The sequence below is a fragment of the Ochotona curzoniae genome, unplaced genomic scaffold, assembly GCF_017591425.1.
Source record: "Ochotona curzoniae isolate NIBS_2020 unplaced genomic scaffold, NIBS_Ocur_1.0 contig_1071, whole genome shotgun sequence".
In the NCBI taxonomy this organism is placed as follows: Eukaryota; Metazoa; Chordata; class Mammalia; order Lagomorpha; family Ochotonidae; genus Ochotona; species Ochotona curzoniae.
The window spans coordinates 26,776,178-26,795,047 of NW_024464939.1; the positions used below are offsets into that span (position 1 = coordinate 26,776,178).

The window sequence follows — 18,870 nt, forward strand, 5'->3', positions numbered from 1 at the left end:
CAGGCAGGGGCTAGAGGTTTTCTTCTCTGCTCTTCAATATTCTCATAAAGAGGTCAAAAGTTATTTTCTTGGTTGATTGAGAAATGGGGGAAATAACTGATAAGCAGGAGAAGGTCCCGTCACTGGCTATGAATTACATAGGAAAGTCAACTGTGTCCACTTGAAAATCTCACAGTAAAAACAGCAGCCGGGCAATGCCATGATTACTGACTGTTACTGACATTGAGCTTCCATCCATTTAAATTTTTTTAGTCAAAATATTTATCTGTAAGACAGAGATGTCCCATCCACTGGTTCATTCCCCAAGTATTTGTTGAGTCCAGGCGCTATCCAGATTTCCCACAGGGATAGCAGGGATCCAAATATTTGAGCCTTTACCTGCTTCCTCCAAGAGTGCAAATGAATAGAAAGCTGGAAACAGCACCACAGTCAGGAATTGAACCTAGTACTGCAATATGAGATAAAGGTGTTCAATGAAGTATTTTACCCAGTGCACCAAACGTCCATGCCTGACACCAACCTTTTAAAGGGAAGATATGGGTTATGTTCCTTGTAGCACAATTTCAAGTCAAATTCTTTGAGGTCAAGTTCAACATTGTTTGACTTAACTGGACACAGTTTGCTTTTAGTATGAAGAGGTTATTCCTAGGCCAGCAAATTTCTAGCCATCAGAGGAGGAAGGGGGGATAAGGTGTTTTGTTTTGTTTTATTTTGTTTTTCCTTTAGTCTACAAAATAATGAGTGCTATGTCTTTTAAACTTTTGGGTTTCTAAGTGAGGGTTTTATAAACAGGTGACCTAGAAAGATATTCCATCAATAAAAGCTTTTTCTCCAGTCTTTACCTGGCTTGCTCAGCTGCAAATCCACCACCTTCGTAATAGTATTATTGGAGCTAGATAATGCCTCACATCCTCCCAAGGCACAGCAACCTTGTTGGGCATGGACACCTAGTGCTACATTATCTGTAAGCAGAGACCTCACTGCCTCCTTCAATCCATAGGGGAGATGGCTCCTAACAGGCAAGCTTTTAAGGACATGAGATCAATCCCAAGAGAATGTTGACAGTAGACAGAATGCAGCTTAGCCCTGGACTAAGTGGAATTAAAATGTGAGTGGTGGGATATGTCTGATAAGGAGTTTTTGTGGCAGTAGAACAATTTTAAAAAAATATTTGAAGAATACTTTGACCATAGACACATCCAGAGAGCAATATGAACACATTGTAAACTCCTCTGATTTCATTCCTTCATCCATCAGCAGTTTCAGATACTCAACAGCGATATGGTCTATGTAATGAGCTCTTTAAACTGAGTGACAAAGCACAGCTGGAGCATTTTAGGTTCTGGATTAGGTTGAAATGGGAGAAAAATACCTTAATAATGAAGAAAGGAAATACGATCTGCATGTTCAGCCCTTTCCTGTGGGTACCTCTCTTCATCCTCATAGCTCCATGGAGCACATATTGTCAAACAAGGAGACAGGACTCATGAGGTTATATCTTTTGACAAGTTCATGGAGCTATGGGTAGCAGAGTTGGGGTTCTCTCAGGCCAATGAAAGTTAGCATATGAGTAGTATCTTTTGAAAAAGATTTATCTATTTATTTTTAATTTAAAATGCATATTTTGAAGACAGAGAAGGAGGGATCTGAAATCAGGAGCTTCTTTTGGGTCTCCTACATCAGTGCTGAAGTCCAAGGCCTTGGGCTATCCTTCTCTGCTTTCTCAGACCATAAACAGAAAGCTGAATTGGAGCTGGAGTGGCAGGGATACACACTAACATCCATAAGGGATGCCTGCACCACAATTAGAGGCTTAACACACAACACCATTGTGCCAGCCCCATGAGCAATCATCTTAATGCAAGTAACAAAAGGTGGGAAAGTTGGCGTCTTTGATCATTGTTTTAAATTAGGCTCAGGTTAGAATCACTTTATGTAACAAGTCCCAAGCAATGCAGTTTCCTTTACTGATCTGAGGACTTAAGAAATCAGTTTTGTTTCTGTTGTCCTTGTTAGTATAGTCAAACAGCTAGAAAAAACATTTGGATAAGGATTCTCCACATTCAGTTCATAGGGGTTCCTATGACACTGAAGTAGGTGATATGAGGATTTGCCTTTCAGCTCTGAGGTCTTTGTTGAGACAACAGAGACCTAAAGAGACTGATGAATACTTGCTCCTTGCACAAGTGACATCTGAACATCAGAATCAGAAACCCCCAGGTTTGGCACAGGAGCTCCAGTGAGAAGCAGTGCAGCTCAATTCAGGTGAGAAACTAGACAATGTTAGCCACTGATACGATGTGTGGCTTTGGGTAGATTATCCAACCTCTCTAAACCTCAACTTCATCATCTATAAAACATGACTCAATGATACTCTCCTGAGCAAGCATTTCTGCAGAGCATATTTTAAACACTTAGTAGCACTTGGTGTTTGGTTTTGTAGTTATAACTGTTCTCCACTTCAGCTCAAGTTTGTTTGTTCTCAAACCCATACCAACGGGAAGATGTATCACTGCCAAAGAGCTTCTGGAAGTTTTTCCCAAGAACAAAGGGTCAACCAAGCCCTTTACTGGTTCTGACTCACTAAGTTTTGGGATTTCAGAAACAGGATTATTTCATAGTCCTGGACAGAGTCCAATGTCTTCCTGACTGTCTTGTTCTCTTTGTCCACAAGAAGACACAGGGAAAGTGTCCCCTTTATGTCATAAGTTCTTATGGCTGAGGACCATCATACTGAATGACATGGAGACACCCTGCTACTCAAAGGTCTTTAATGTTCTTGCAAAGATGAACTTCAATCATCTGGCTGATTTACAGCTTAGAGTTATCTCCTACCTACTGCCCTGGAGTTTCATCAGAACAAAGAACTTTATGAAAGCTCACCTCCCATTGCGTAGCCCCACGTGCAGAACTGCAGGACTTCGGGCACCACAGTCCTTTAGAGAAGGCTGTAGGTGAACACTGACCGGTTTGAAGTAACTTCTGTTTCCAGCATATCTATCAAACCAGTGCCGGGTGTGAGAGAACATGGAACAGTAGCTGCAAACCTCCCTAGAAACAATGAGTGGGTAGCCTAATGGATAAATCCTTGCCTTATAATGCACCAGGATCCCATCTGGGCACTTGCTCACATCCCAATTGCCCCCACTTCCCACCCATCAACCTGTTTGAGGACTGGGAAAGCAGTTGAAGATGGCCCAAAGTACCCTGCACCTAGATGGAAAACTTGGAAGAAGCTCTTTGACTCCGGATCAGTTCAGTTCTAGCCATTGAGGCCACTTAGAAGTGAATCTGCACGGATCTTTTTCTCTACCTCTCCTTCTAATATTCTAGAATATTAGTAAAAATTCTATAAGCCAGTGCCTAATGAGAGCTTAGTATGTGCCAAACAAGGGGCCATGTTTCTTCAGTGCTCTATTTAATGTAATCCTCTCCATCACACTATTAAACAGACATCATTATCATCATCCCACCTAAGAGATGAGGAAACTGAGTCTCAGAGACGTTCCCTCTTCAATGTCATATAGGCAGTAAATGACATCACAATATTTGCATTAAAACAGAGGTTTGCTTGCATTGAATGAACTTTACCTGCCAAGAGGAGCCCCTCATCATTGCCACCTGTTTCATAAAGCTGACATGCTTTGGAACAAATAATATTGCATAATTTGAAGCAAATTGAGGTAAGGAAGTAGGAAGAAACAGTGAGATTATTTTAAAATGCCTAGTGAATTAAGAGCCCATTAAGTGAATTTTAAAATCCCTCTCCATCCGTAGGATCAGCTGAAAGAGCTTCACATTCATGAGCCTTTATGGCTGAAAGGGATCTCTGGAATTACACCATTTAAACTTCTCAACTTACCCAAGAGAAATAGAGAAATGAAGTAATTTGTTCAAGGTTCCTATAATCACAAACACTTGGTTTATTTCCTCAGAGATTTAATTTTTCTTATTAATAATGTATCTTGGGATACAGGTTGACCTAAATAAAATACTTCACTATGGTTCACTTATTTATGTGCACATTACTACTTAGCAATATTCTTTGCATCATCTGTGTGAGCAGCTGGAAAATCTAGAATACAGTTTAGTGCAATTTAAGTCAGCTTGATTAATCTTCAGAATCATCAAAACTTTCCCATCACAAACTTTGCAGCGCTCACATGCCAATATTAGGTTATTGAATTTCCCCATCATTTAAAGCTCACGCCCTTGGTTAATGCTTTGTGTGTCTCAGATGGAACCATCCAGTTGGTACATTGCGATCGATTGTCCAGGGATTTGCTCCACTGCAATGGGATCATCACTGAGAGGCGACATGTATTCTCACTATTTTCCTCTAAGTGCCTTAGTACAAAAAGTGGCACAAAGTTTTATTCTCCAAATGTTTGTTGAGTGCATGATATAGATGCACAAATGTGTACATCTAAAAATAATTCTTATCGGGGAAATGGAATATGAGAAACTCAGAATTACTCATGTTAATGTAATATGTAAACAAACATGACATATTAATACATATCATTATGAAATAGAGTACAAATGTGAAAAGACAACCCAACCCCAAATATAGACTCAGCAAGTTCTGGACCATGCCATGCTTCAACATTATCAACCAATAGATAGCCAATCATTGCTAAAGTGTCTTGCACTAGTTATCATTTGTAATAAGACAGTAATGATATGAGGCATTGGAGAGATACCATAGGAAATCCTCTTTTGGTATCAGAAGGATTATTTGATATATATTTTAAAGATTAAACTAATGGTTCCCCAATACACAAAAGTTTCAGCAATTTGGGAAATGGATTTATCCATTCATTCACATACAACACTCACTCACCACTGTGCCATGAACCAGACATAAATACACAGAAGACACAAACCTCTAGAGAAACATTAGTCTTGAGACTAGGGTAAGAATACAGAGGAGGTGTCCAGGATGGTTGGAATTAGAACAGGAGGTCTCTTTTTTAAGGGTCTGGTAGCTGAGTCCAACTAGTTGGAAGCAAGGTTTATATTTCCAACCAATGGACCAGGAAACAAGGAGCAGCTGAGGACAAAGAGAAATGTCCAAGGGGAACTCTACAGGATTTTACTTTCACTCAAAAGCCTTGAAGGGAACTAAACAACTATGACCGGGAGAGGCATGTAACCAAATTTTAAAAGGCTCATGCTAGCTACACTTTCAGAAGAGACTGGACTAGAGGCAGGAATGCCAATCAGCAGGCTCTTTCAGTAACACAAGTGATAAATAATGGGAATCTAAACCAAGGCGGGGGCAGTGGGAGGAAGAGGAGAGATCTGAGAGGTTTAGCTTAGAGGTTTAGACATGACTCGGCATTTAGTTTGATATGAGGCCCAAATCAATGAGTCATCAAGGACAATCCTGAGATTTCATTCTGTAATGACCAAATGGATGAAAGAACAGACAGGGTGGGGAGGGCACTTTCGGTTTGGGACACAATGACCTGGGCAGCTTGACAGACTGACATTTTCAGGAGAAACAGGATAGTAATAGCATGGAGGGATCCAAGAAAGCAGTTTATATGTTAAAACCATTTGATTTTAAAGCATCAATTGAATTCATTTTTATTGCTGTTAATAAAGAACAATAATGTAAACCATTACCTTCAAAGCCATTCAACCCCAAACATGCAATAGAAAGGAAAAAAAACAAGTAAAGACACTATCTACATTTACCTACTCTGATCCCAATTGGCTGCAAACAGCAGAAGGATTTTCCTGCCATAGTGGTCACGATTTTCCAGCACTCCTGGGAACCCATCGATTAGGGCCCTCTTAATTCCAGGATCATCTGCCTTGAAGTTTTTGAACATGTCCAGGTTTAGCTGGCGATATTGGAAGTACTGGGCCAGGAGTCTAAAGGCATCTGCTTGGTGAAACTTCCTGGCTCGGAGAAATCTCAGAATGAAGGCATCGTCTGTACGTAAAAATCCAATGTCAGGTCTGGTGATGATCATGTCCCTAACTTGCTGAATATCCTGATGCAAAACATCTGGGTTTTCATTCAGTTCCAGGCGTGCTTTCTCTATAGTCTCAGGACTGAGCCCAGCTTGTAAATGGGTCATCGTGGCCAAATCTCCTTCCCAAGGGCTTACTTTCTGATATTTTGGAAGAATAGAGACTGGTCCCATTCACCTGATGGTCTGCTGAAACGGTGGTCCATTCAACAGTTTTTCTCCTCCCACATTGCCACTGAAACGGGCAGGCAGGCGGCCTTCTGGCTGCTCCTGGGAAGCAGCAGGACATGCAGACCCTATGTGGTGGTGGCCATCCGAAACAGAAGCAAAACTGAGGCCATTGCTTACTGAAAAAGAGAAGCACACAAGAAAAGCAAAAATAAAGATGATGCAAAGAATGTTTGGGTCAATTAATGAGAGCTGGGATAGAAAAACAGTGTATTATACTGTGAGTTTGACTAGATTAGATATCAAAAAATAAATGGCAAATTATCCTTATAATGATAGATTTGGTGTGATTTTATTATTACAGCATGAATAGATAACACACATGTGTTTGGGCTTTTTTCCATACAGTCAGAATACTGCTTTATTTAATTATCTTAAGAAACATTACAGACTCTTCTCTGTGAGAGCATGTTTTATGGGATTATTCACAGCCTAGTATATGGCAAAAAAATTATGGCCCCAGTATAATTTATAACTTTCCATTAGCCTTATTTCTCAAACAAAAATATCCCCTCCACCACCTTTTAAGTTATCCATTTGAATCTTCATAGTAAGAAGGGTATGTTAATAGTCAACCTACCCCAACCCTAACATCCTAACTCTAACTCTAAGGGTGTGGTTGGCAGGCTTATGGCTCCAAGCTTAACCTCAGAACTCAAACTCAGCAGCAATGAGAAAGGAGATTAAAGGGCAGACCTTCACAAGTGACTTTGCTTTTTGCCTTTGTCATCCTTCTGTAAGGAAGTCCATGCTCCTTAAAAGTCTTGGTTGACACTAGATAACCCAAGATTCTTTAGTTTTATATAAGTTTTCTGTCATCCCCACATACTCTTACGCTTAATAACAGTTAAGTACTTCAATCTCTTTAGTTATGAGGGGGATTATGAAACTTCAGGGAAAATGGAATTGAAAGCCAAATTTATTTTGATAATAAAATGGTTGAAGTTTATGCTTAGTTTTTCATAATATGCATTTTCCAATATTTTGTTGAAGACCTCCTTGGACACCCCTTACAATTTCCCCACTGAAACAGCATGCAGAGCATCACACTATTTGCACCTTTCTTATTTTCATACAGCTGTTTAAACTCTCAAAAAGTCCCCCAAATCGGGCGACTTTTACATACAAATGTAAATATAAGCCTGGAAGCATAGATTTTTTCCCCTAGTTTTTTTCACTAACAGAAACTGCAATGAGAGGCAGAATATTTAGCCCCAATCTGCTACATCATAAAAATTTCTTCAAAAGATAAAATTATTTTCCTATTTAATTTAGGGCTAACAGAAATTTCCTATGGGATGCAACCAACTCACATTTCTGTTAGACATTGCCCTTCGACAACAGGGTTGATCAATAACACTGAGTAACTGCTATGCATTTTCAAGATAAAGAAATTTAAAAAAACTTAGTTTTAACAAAATATGTTATGAAAACATTTGTAAGGCAATAATATGTACTATGGAACAATAAACTGAATTTTGTGCTTCACTAATTAAAGAGCCCATTATAATAAAAACAGTAAATAAGTGATACTATGAACTATTTCCAGGGCTACAAGAAATCTGAATATATCTAGTTCAATGCCCTCTTAATGATAAAATTCCTTCTCCAACACCTTCACCATATCCCTTGGAAAAGCTGACTTTTCCCATGTCTCTCCATTGAGTTCATCCTTGCTGCAATCTATCTTAGACACAATGTTGAAACTGCTGTCACTAACCAATGACAATGATACAACCTATTATCTGAACTTAAGCACTAAAGGGTGCTAGCCATAATGCTGGGACAAATGGCATAAGTGGGTCAGTTCTGAGCAAACCCAGACAGATGGTCACTCTAATAATGAATGGCATGTTTGTTCATGAATTCAATAGACAAATTTCAGAACCTACTGTGAATGACCTCTACCAGATTCTGAAATTAACTGCTTCATCCTTCTTACACCTCCCTCTTATTTGCCCGCTCTTTTCCATGACCTCATAACACCCTGCTTTTTCCTTTAGATTTCACTGTTCAGGATTCTCTGTGATGGCCACATAAATGCCAATGTTTTTACAGGGTGCTACCCCACAACCAATCCATCCTTGTGCAGATAAATTCAATCTGTAGCTACAGCCTGATCTTCAAGTTTTATTCTCATCTCCATCTACACACCCACAACAAGTTTGTTCAAAACTGAACTAATCAGAATTCCTCTTCATGAGTGTGCCCCTTCTCTTTGTGAATGACATATTCTCCCATGCACTTTCCCCTGCCGGAAACCTGTGAGTTAACTGTGATTCCACCTTCCTTCTTACTACCCCCTACCAGGCAATCAGTGCCTTAACATTTGTTTAAATCTATCCAATTCCTTTCATCTCTATTGTCAAAGTCTGCTTATATCACATTACTGTCCATCTATTAATTTCCTTGCTGGTACCCTTGTTGACAGCCCATTCTCTGCATCCCAAACCATTCTCTCCATTTCAAGTGTAACGCGCTCATGCCACTCCATAATTGCCACACAGCATTAGCTTCCAAGTGAACTAGGATAAAGTATAAAACCCAGTTGTTCAGTTTCCAAGACCCTTTATCATCCAACCCTTACCTGTCTCTCCAGAGTCTCCATCTGGCCATCACAGCCACATGGAGACACCTGCAATTTTTTCTCATCTCTGCTCCTGGGTGAAAATTGCTCCCTCTGCCTAAAAACACTGTTGACTCCCACCTACTCTTTAAGGCTCATATTCAAAGTGATTCTCCTCAGGAAACCTTCTTTGACCTTCAGAGGCCACAGTATCCACATAGCCCTGACTACATTTACTGTTATTTGTCTTTCTCCCTCTCCATTTTATCAAACTTCTACCTTATGGAGAAGGGGTGAGTCTCATTCATCTGTGTATTGTCAGTTCAGTGCCTGGTGGCAGGAGAACCAGTTCCATGAACAGCGTACCTCAATGTGTTAGCCACCAGATACCTTAGTGCTGATGACACTGGCTGTATGGAGTGGCATTCAGTAAATGAAGGAATCAAGAAAAATAAATCAAGAAAAAATTCAAGCATTCCGTTAAATGGGTACATTCTTTCCATCTCTAGCTCAGTACTTACAGGGCTGTTTTTCCTTCAATTAGGCGCTGCAGCTGAATTTGAATTTATCCTCCACCTATGAAACCAGCCCCATCCCTGTCTCAGAGAATATAGCCGAAGAACACAGATCCATACCTCCTTGGAGCATGCTGCGTAATGTTCACAGACAAGCCAGGAGCACAAAGCACAGGCCGCAAAGCATGAGAATAGTTCATGCCCTACAGAAGATTTAAAGCAGCTTAGAGCAAGTTACTTACCTTAGAGTTCAGGGAACTCAACAACATTTCTGAGATAAATGACTGTGGGCTTAAGGGGATCATTGAGGTTGCGTTTTTCATGGCCTGCTTCTACACAGCTGTACCTCTAATATGTAAAATGGGAATAAATTTGCTCCGATCTACATCTTTACTCTGTGCTCAGTAGGGAAGCATCCATGGAGGATACCCCAGCTGGTGTCACTGGGTTTCACATTTAGATGAAACAGATATTTTCCATTAAAGGCAAATCCTTCATATCCAGAGTCTGCATAGACAGTTACTTAAATAGTAACTTCGGTTAACAATATTTAAGGCAGTGGAAATGTTATGTGGCTGTATATTATTGACTGTAATCTCTTGCTCATGTGAAAGATTTGACTCTCATTCGAATTTTTTGCATTATAAAAAGATACGTTGGCATTGGTATCATGTGGGGAAGTGAAAAGTGGTTTCTTTTGTCCTGGTGGCAATAAAAATAATAATCGTAAACTCTTTGTTATAACTATGTTAATTGTGTCCTAGAAACTTATTCTATCTTGCTAGATACTACAATATTTAGTCCTTAGTTCTAAGGACTATATTAAATGAATATATACACTATACTAAGGACTAGACTATACTAAATGAATGTATTATAATTCCCATTTTTATGTAAAAGAAACTAATACACAAAGATTAAGTGATTTTCCCAACAGCCTCTAAAAGGCATAAACTAGAGTTCAACTTGAGTACAAGTGATCTTCAAAATGACCATGGAAAATGCACATCAGGAAAGCAACTGTAACTACATTTCAAATATTTTTGCACCACATCATTTTACCATCCAATTACATTTTCCATGAACTTTTTGTGAAGTACCCGTCTATCTCTCTGAACCCAAATTCTTTATTATTATGCCACTCTACCTCTTTTTCTAAAGTATCAGTTGATTAAAAAAATAATAATAAAGTATCAGCTGATTGTTTGGCTAATTGATTGATTTACTTAAAGCCATATTGACAGGGAAAGGGAGACACAGAAAGAGAGATCTTTTATCTGAAATTCACTCTCCAGATAGTCGGGGATAGGCCAGGCCAAAGCCAGTAGCCAGAAACTCCTTCCTCATCTTCCACACTGGTAGCAGGTAACCAAGCACTTGGGTTATTATCCACTGCTTTTGCAGACCCATTATCAAAAACACTGAATCAAAAGTGGAGTGGCCAGAACTCAAACTAGCACTCTGATTTAGGATGCAGGCATCCTGCGTGGCAGCCTAACGTGCTGTGCACAAGCCTGTGCCAGTACACTGCCTCTTAGGTACAGCAGTGAAGTTTCATTATTTACTGCTTAAGACCTATGTGACCCTCAGTCACTCTCACTTGCAACACCCCACACTCCTTCCCAAAAGTTGCCTCCAGATTTAACACTGTTCTGAGAGCCTAAATATACTAACAGCAGAGTAGATCCTCCCATGTAATTTAATTATCATCCCTACCCTTCAACAGGAATGATTCCTAACTTGACTGTCCATGCTTTTTCCAACTGTCACTTCCTTCACATGTTTTTCTTTGGTAAAAATGACAGATCCAAAACCCAGCAACTCTTTTTGAAGGAGTCACACCATGCTATGCCTGCTAGAGCACCAAATGTGTTTTTGGCATTGAAATGTGTTTTGTATGCAAACATAGCACTTTGGACATAGTCTGAAACCAACTCCTTATTTCTGATGAAGTCCAAAAGTTCCTGTTTTTACAGACCATTTCAAACACACAGAGAGTAACTCGCATGTACTCTCTCAGGAGATACTTTCCACTTCCAGTTTAAGGATTTCATAACAACTTAGGAATTAAGGTGGTATTAGTTTTGTGTGAGGGAAAGAAAGCATAGTGTCCAAATACCGTATCTGTAATCTTTATGAATCAAGAAGTCCAAGTATAAAAAGCCCTCCAGAAAGAAGAGTAAAATCACATAAAATATATTTTGTTTCGTTTATCATCAGTCATTCTCATTTGTTTTGTTATCTTCAGAAATATGCATTAACTATTCAGAAAAATAGAATAACAGCAGTATCTTATCTGAAAATATGTAGCCATGTATGTATTATTCCAAAGTGTTTCATATCAATTGTCTTCATTCTTTATTACAAAGATTCTGTAATAGACGAAAGATCATTCTCTGGGAAATGTCAAGATAAAACCACATTAAATAATATAAGTTCAAGTGTTTGTGAAATGAATATACTTTATACTAACTGTAATATACTAATCTTTATACTAACTGTACCATTCTTGATGATATATAGATATTGAGGCATTTAAGAGCTAAAAAACTGACTTAAAATCAGACAATTATATAGCATTAAAGTTGGAAACAAATATCTGGTATCTATTGTGTGCCAAGGGTTTGGGTGCCACCTGATCTAATTTTCATACCAATCATTAAAGCTAGGTTATTCCTTATCAGATGAAATTAACATAATACTAATTACTTTCATTTGTTATTCGATGAATGGGTGAATATGAGTTTGAGATAAAGTACAAGTGAAAGAATAAAGATTTGTACTTAAATCTACTGATGTGCATTTTCTCTATGACTCTGACCTTCCTTCCAAAATAAGTGCCTTCTTGAACATCATTCTGAGTATCAGCGCCTTCAGATTTGCTCACATAGCAAGCACATTTCCACATCCCACCTGCCCTAAAGAAAATCCTTTAAGGGATCTAAAGTTGTACAACTTTGGGTCAAAGGAGAACATTGTTGTGATCACAATGACAAAATCTGTAAAACTTAAATATTACTGAAAATGTAAGGCTATAAATAACTTGTGAATAGCTCTTCAAATTTGTATGCTTCTGAGTGTTCCTGAAAATGCAGAGAGCAATTTTAAATGCACATAAAATTTAAATCAATGCAAATATAAACTGAAAACTCTGCCCTTACAACAAAAGAATGAAAACTGAATCTATGGTAAAATTGTACCAACCAAGTACACTATCCATCAGCAAGTACGAAATTTGTTTCCAAACATGAAATGCATATTACATTGAGTTACTCCTCATAACTGTTCACCTCTCTAAAGTCTCAGCTGAAATTTGAAACTGAGTAGGTATTTTCACCAAAGAATGTCAGAAAGAGTCTTTATGCTGGATGAAATAAAAATAGATGGTGCTGATACATCTAGACCAAAATTGAAAATCACAGTGAGCAAAAGTCTTTTTCTTTTTTATTTGAAAGCTTTCTTTAGAGAGGATATGTTCCCCTACTGTCAGTGAAAGCCTACATTTAAATCTCAGAGATCGGTTGATTACACATTTCTTTGAGGCAGATCAGAAAAGAATCTTCTTTCCAACCAATGGATTTTCAGATTAAACGCTGCTTAAACCAGCAAAAAGCCTAGGAAATAAATGAAACCCAGTGAGTAAAAAAATGGTCTCCATTCTACTGAGTTTCATCTAATGTTACCCGGTTTGCAGATATGAACAACTGATACAGGGGCAAGGAGAATATTCTGAAGGAGAAACAGGAGACTTATAATCACCCGAGATGGTAACATGATCAGAATTTAGCCTCAGGATCACTGTTAATGGTCTTTCACCTATAGTTCAGCCCTAGCCCAGACTTGCTCATACCACACAAATACTTATTGTGTAGTTTCCCTTGCTTCTTAAAAATAGCAGCCAAGATCCCCTTTGTTCCTGCTCTTAAGCAAATTGGGAACAAGGAAGACACGACATGCATGGCAGAGTACCCTGCTCTATAGCGCCAGCATTCCATATGGCACAAGTCCCAGTCCAGTTAACTCTCTGCTTATGGAATGGGAAAGCAGCAGAGGAGGCTCAGGCCTATGAGATCCTACACTCAAAGGAGTGTAAGAGGCTCATAAGAGGCAGGCCACTGGTGGCCATTTGAGAAGTGAATCAGTAAATGGAAGATCTTCTCTATTGATAAAATCTGCCTTTCAAATAAAATAAATAAAGCTTAGACAAAAAAGTAAGTTGTAAGGAGTTCCATCAAAGTAGATACACTGCGAATTTCAACCCTAAATAGGTATCCATTAGAATTAAAACAGACTGGGATTCAATAATAGTAAAGGCAGACATTTGTGGCTTGTGTTCTAAAAATATCTGTAAGTCTTCTCTCTTTTGAATTTGTTTTAGTAAAAATGATGCTAGGAGCTGAGGGGAAGCCAGTTTACAGAGAAGTGGCAACATTTTTCTTCCTCTTTATTGTGTTAAGCAGAAAAGTTTTTCAGAGAAGTAACATTTACTTTACACTTCAATGTGCCTATTTTATTTTATTTTTACTCATTTGTGGGGGCACAGTGTGATAAGTTCAGTCTTTTAAATAGAGATCAACTGTAAGGAAAATTGTAAAGACACAAATATTACACTGTAATGTTTCATCTTCTACTAAACATCATCATAAGAAATTGCTGGCAGTCGAAGACCCAAGTTAAAAACAGCTGGTTGTGCTTCTTAGTAGTATCAAGGAGGAACACTTAACACTTGATACTTTCTTGAACTCATGATGGAAAAAAATTGTTTCTCTAACAATGCACACCTCTTTTTAGAGGAAAAAGCTCTGCAGAAAAATAAAAAGGCATGATTCCCAAGGATGGTCGTTAAATCTACCTGTCCCATTTCCTACTCTGTGTTTACCTATCATCCATTTCCTACTCTAAGTTTGCCTATCGCAGGCTTACAGTTGGGATCCTTCTTCTTATGTGATTGAGCAGAGATCTCAGAATTCAGAAAACTGCCCCGTGAAAGTGTAACACAGCAGGGTGCTATTGGGTAAAGGAGAGGCAAAGGAATTCTTTTTTCTTTTTTTAAAGGAATTCTTGGTGTAATTCTCTTCTCAATTATAAATGTGGTTTTTGAGCTCTTAATCCCCCAAAAGTTAGCTGGACTTTGTTTTGTTTTAGAGTGCCATTACTTAAAAATCAGATCTAAAAGCTAGGAATGTTGAGGGAGAGAATTCTGGATGTCAGAGGATGGATTATGGATCAGCAGGATCCAAGAGTTGGAAAGACGGAATGTCAGTACCCATCCACATTTTTTAATACCTAGTGTTAATAGGATCCCCAGCCAACTCACACCCACATTGACACTTGAGAAACGCTGGCCTAGAAGATCTGCAGTTACTGGAAAACTTTGGGAAGGTGGCAGCACTTCCATTACACCTGAAATCAGAGAGCCCATTGTGGACAACAGTGTGTAAATGTCCAAGAGCAAAAGAAAACATCCTTATGAATAAATGACACTCATAATAGCCCGTCAGGTGATCTGTTAATTATTTTAGTGCATATTTGTGCATTCTACAAATGAATTGTAGGAAAGAAGAAAGGAAAGAAGGAGGTAGTGAGGAAATGAAGGAAGGAGGGAAAGGAAGGGAGCGGAGGGGAAAGGGAAAGAATAAAGGGGGAAAGGAGGGAAGAAAGGAAGGGAGGGAGGGAGGAAGGAAAGAGGGGAGGGGAAAGGAAGGGAGAGAAGGGAGAAAGAGAAAGAAGAAAGGAGGGGACGGGAAGGGAAGGGAAGGGAAGGGAAGGAGGGGAAGGGAAGGGAAGGGAAGGGAAGGAAGGGAGGGGAGGGGAGGGGAGGGGAGGGGAGGGGAGGGAAGGGAAGGGAAGGGAAGGGAAGGGAAGGGAAGGGAAGGAAGGAAGGGAAGGGAAGGGAAGGGAAGGGAAGAAGAAAGGAAGGAAGGAAGGAAGGAAGGAAGGAAGGAAGGAAGGAAGGAAGGAAGGAAGGAAGGAAGAAAGGAAGGAAGGAAACAGAAAGCTGGCAAGTTTGGTTTCTTTCTTTCTTTCTCTTTTTTTTTTTGGATCATACATCAAGAAGTCTTTTACTTATGGAACCTGTGGTTTGAGCCCTTCCCCTACTGCTATCCCAGGCCCACCACTTCCCTCCTACTTCCTCTAAAACCATAAAATTGTTAGCACAGAATAAGCTATCTGGCACACATAAAAGTATAAAACTTTATATAAGATCACTAGGTAGTACCAGTAGTTGCATTGAAGTGGTGCTATTTTAAGGCACAGAGGTAGAAACGGGACAGTCAGTGGTCTGTACAATAATCAGGATGTGAAGATTTGGCTAAAATCATCCAGAGCACAAGAACAGATGATCTGAAATGCATACAGGGGAAACTGTTGCTGGCTCATAATTTAGGAAGAAATATTCACAGGGAATACACTAGCCACACAGGATACTTTCTCTGATACTCCCTAGCACCATACTGGTTCACGAAGAGAAAGAGCAGACACAACATATGAAAGGGATGTGGGATGTAGGAGATGGAGGAAAGAATAACAGATTCATTGTCTAAATAAATGAAAGGGAAATGAGTTTGGTGTGGGATGTGTTTTCACATCCATAAAATATAAGGCAAAATAACACAAACTTTACTTAAGCTAAGAAAAAAAGTTGGATTGGAAATGAAGGATCAATTCTCTACAAAAAGAACACTTGAGTCCATCACTAGGGGCTACAGATGGCCTACATAGGGTGGAGTATTTCTGGTCCAAGCGTACGTGATCAAACTTCACATTTTGTATATTCCTTCTGTTGTGTTATCTCCTGTTCAAGACACTGCACAAGAACAGCAGAGAACATCAGTCAACCTGAGTGCCTTTACTAAGCATGATTTTGCAAAACTGGGAATAGACTCCTGAAATGTAACAGACATCTCTCTAGGCCACAGCAGAAGATGTGAGGAGACACCACCAGTTCTAACAGTTCAGGATTTAACTTCCTGCAGACTTTCAGTTTTGTGCTTTGATTCTGAAAACAAAACACCATTCTATAAGCTCATCTTCCAAAGTATAGCATGCAATTCTACTGGAAAACATTCCCTACCAGCATCTAAATTCACAACAATGAGAAGGTTCAATTATTGAAAATCTGAAAAAAGTAAATTAGCACTCGATTATTTAAAAAGTGGTGTAGCCAGCACAGCGGCAAACTGTAAAAATTATAACTCAGCCCAATATTTCCATCAGGGAAAGGCATATATTCTAAGACAGATGCCTGTAAATCTCACCAGAGTTCATTGGTTTGAAATTTCCTCTGCATCAGGAAATTGTATTAAGCACAAGAAGGCAGCAGCATGGGAGGGACTGGATTTCTGGCCTGAGATTCTGATGTGAGGAAGCCAGAGCCGGACACACGCACACTTAAAAACTGTCTAGGCTGAATCATTCTGTACAGACAGATAAAGAAGTCTTAAGATCCCCTTGCTCAGAGACTGAAGAGCACTTACTTACCATGATTACCACCAATCTAACAGTAATGCAGGGAGGAACACATGTTCTTCTCTAAAATCCATTATCACCAAATATTTTCAAGAATTTTTGGTTTGTGTTGCAAAGTGAATCAATTAAGTGGCAAAAGGAGTTACATTTATGTTTATTTAATTAGTAACAGTAACTTTTGACACAATGCTACTATGTCTCAGTTACAAACAGCATTAAGCATGAATTTTCCCTAAAACTTCTTCCAGAAAACATTTATGCAGGACTACCTATTTGGCTGTGCCTGTAATGATGAGCAAGCTGGTTTAGACAAAACCTGCTTCACTGTCTCCTTTCTAAGGGGCAGAATTGATGTGCAAGGGTAATTTTTAAACAAAGCTCTTCTGTGCTCTGATGCAAACTTTCTTGTTACATGTGACCTAGCACTATTCTCTTTTAAATACAGCTCATTTTTATTTCAGATTTTGATTTTATGAATAACAACTTGCAAGAAAAAAAAAAACCACCACTCATTTGCCACTCAGTATAGAATTAGTTTAAATTCATCTCCATTAAAAGATCCGTATTTGTGAGACTTAAACACCTTATTTCAGCTCTTCAGTCACAGATGATCTGGGAATACCAAAGAGGCATTGTGACTTAGATTTGGAAGTTTGACTTCAAATTAATCAGATTTGAATGATGTTCCAACTTCCCCCTAACTGAGATGGAAAATGATAGCTCCGTAGGAGGGCAGCCTGGTAAAATGCAGTTACCTAAACTGCCCTTTCAATTTTTTGCCTCTATTCTTCATATTATAGGAAAATGGTGTTATTGCCTGATTAACTGAAAAAGCATACAAAAATCTTGCCTCCTGCATTTCAGCCAGTCTTCAGCTAGAGAGGAACAAAGCCAGACCATCTGCTCTGAAGGCCATTGCTTCTTTGGCCATTTGGGAAAGGGAGCTTCCTTCTTCGCTTCAAAAACAGATTTAAGATGGACATGAAATAAGTAGACAGAATGAGACCTCTGAATAACCAGCATTTTCCAGTGAGAGCCCCATTTGTTGGGATTTTAGCATTTCTTACACGAGCCCCATTTATTGGGTTTTCATCATTACCATCTTTTTAATTTTCTTTCTGATCACAGAGTTAATCTACCATGTCTCCATTTTACAAACGATTTCACCGGAAAACTTAATCTCAGAGTTTCTACAGTCAACATTTAGGAAGGTAAAGGGAAGTGTGGGTGAATATGAGTCACCAGACACCCTTCCCTCCCCTCCCCACCCCCAGCTCCCCGCTTCGCTTCCTGGTGATTCTCCATTGGAAAATCAGAAACCCCGGTTGAGCTTGCATTTGTTTTTTTCTCGAATTATACTACGCCTCAGGCAATGTTAATTTCCTGAACTAAACAGCCTCGGTAATCCGCTGAAAGGCAGCTGGCTAACTGCTGGTGTCTGGCAAGTGCCCCATCTGTCCCTGAGCCTAGGTCTCGCCTTCCTGCCTTTACTTTCCCTTTTTCCCTTTTTCCCAGTCTGACATCCCTTTTGTTTTCTGGGGTGTCTTTTGCTTGAACTTTCCTTCCCATGCCTGTAAACTTGAGCTCTTCCACTCTACCCTGTGGACCTCAGGCTTTGTCTAAGTGTGCACTGGAGTTACCGCACCGGCTGGTGATGGTGGAGATGACGACGCTGATGGTGGAGATGGGTGAGATGGAGCAAGGAGCGCAAAGCAGACCCGGCTCGGGTTGGAGGATGGACCTCAGGGATGGTGGTGTGGGGCGCACCAGGGAGAGTGCGGAGAGATTGCAGATGGGAGCTGTCCGCGCACCCAAGTGCTGAAACACCGCAGCCATGGCTCCGCCGGAGCGGGGAAAGGTGGGGAGGCGCTGCAAACACAGAAGGAAGAAAAAAGGCAACAAATACCTTCACTCGGCCGCCCCGCTTTGCTTTGGGAATGTGTTCCTGCAGGTGTCCTCGCTGCTGAACTGGGTGGGTGAGATCCCCTATTCTGGCAGGTGCCGGTTCAGATTTCTCTAGAAGCTGTGAATGAGAACCTGGCTCCACGGGGCTGGGATTTTGGTAGGAGGCGTGCGCTGGAGACTCGGTCCTTCAATATCCAGCCTG

At 39.8% G+C, this 18,870-nt stretch overlaps 1 protein-coding gene across 1 annotated transcript in view; it reads right to left on the reverse strand.

The window, feature by feature from the left end:
* Positions 1-18,834, reverse strand: part of CLVS1 (clavesin 1) — a 156,087-nt gene extending 137,253 nt beyond the window's left edge. The window contains exons 1-2 of the mRNA XM_040995019.1: positions 18,670-18,834; positions 5,704-6,331 (exon numbers count right to left, since the gene is read on the reverse strand). Coding sequence (XP_040850953.1) covers positions 5,704-6,158 — 455 coding nt within the window. The 5' untranslated portion in view covers positions 6,159-6,331; positions 18,670-18,834. The remainder of the gene's footprint in view (positions 1-5,703; positions 6,332-18,669) is intronic.
* Positions 18,835-18,870: the final 36 nt, after the last annotated feature.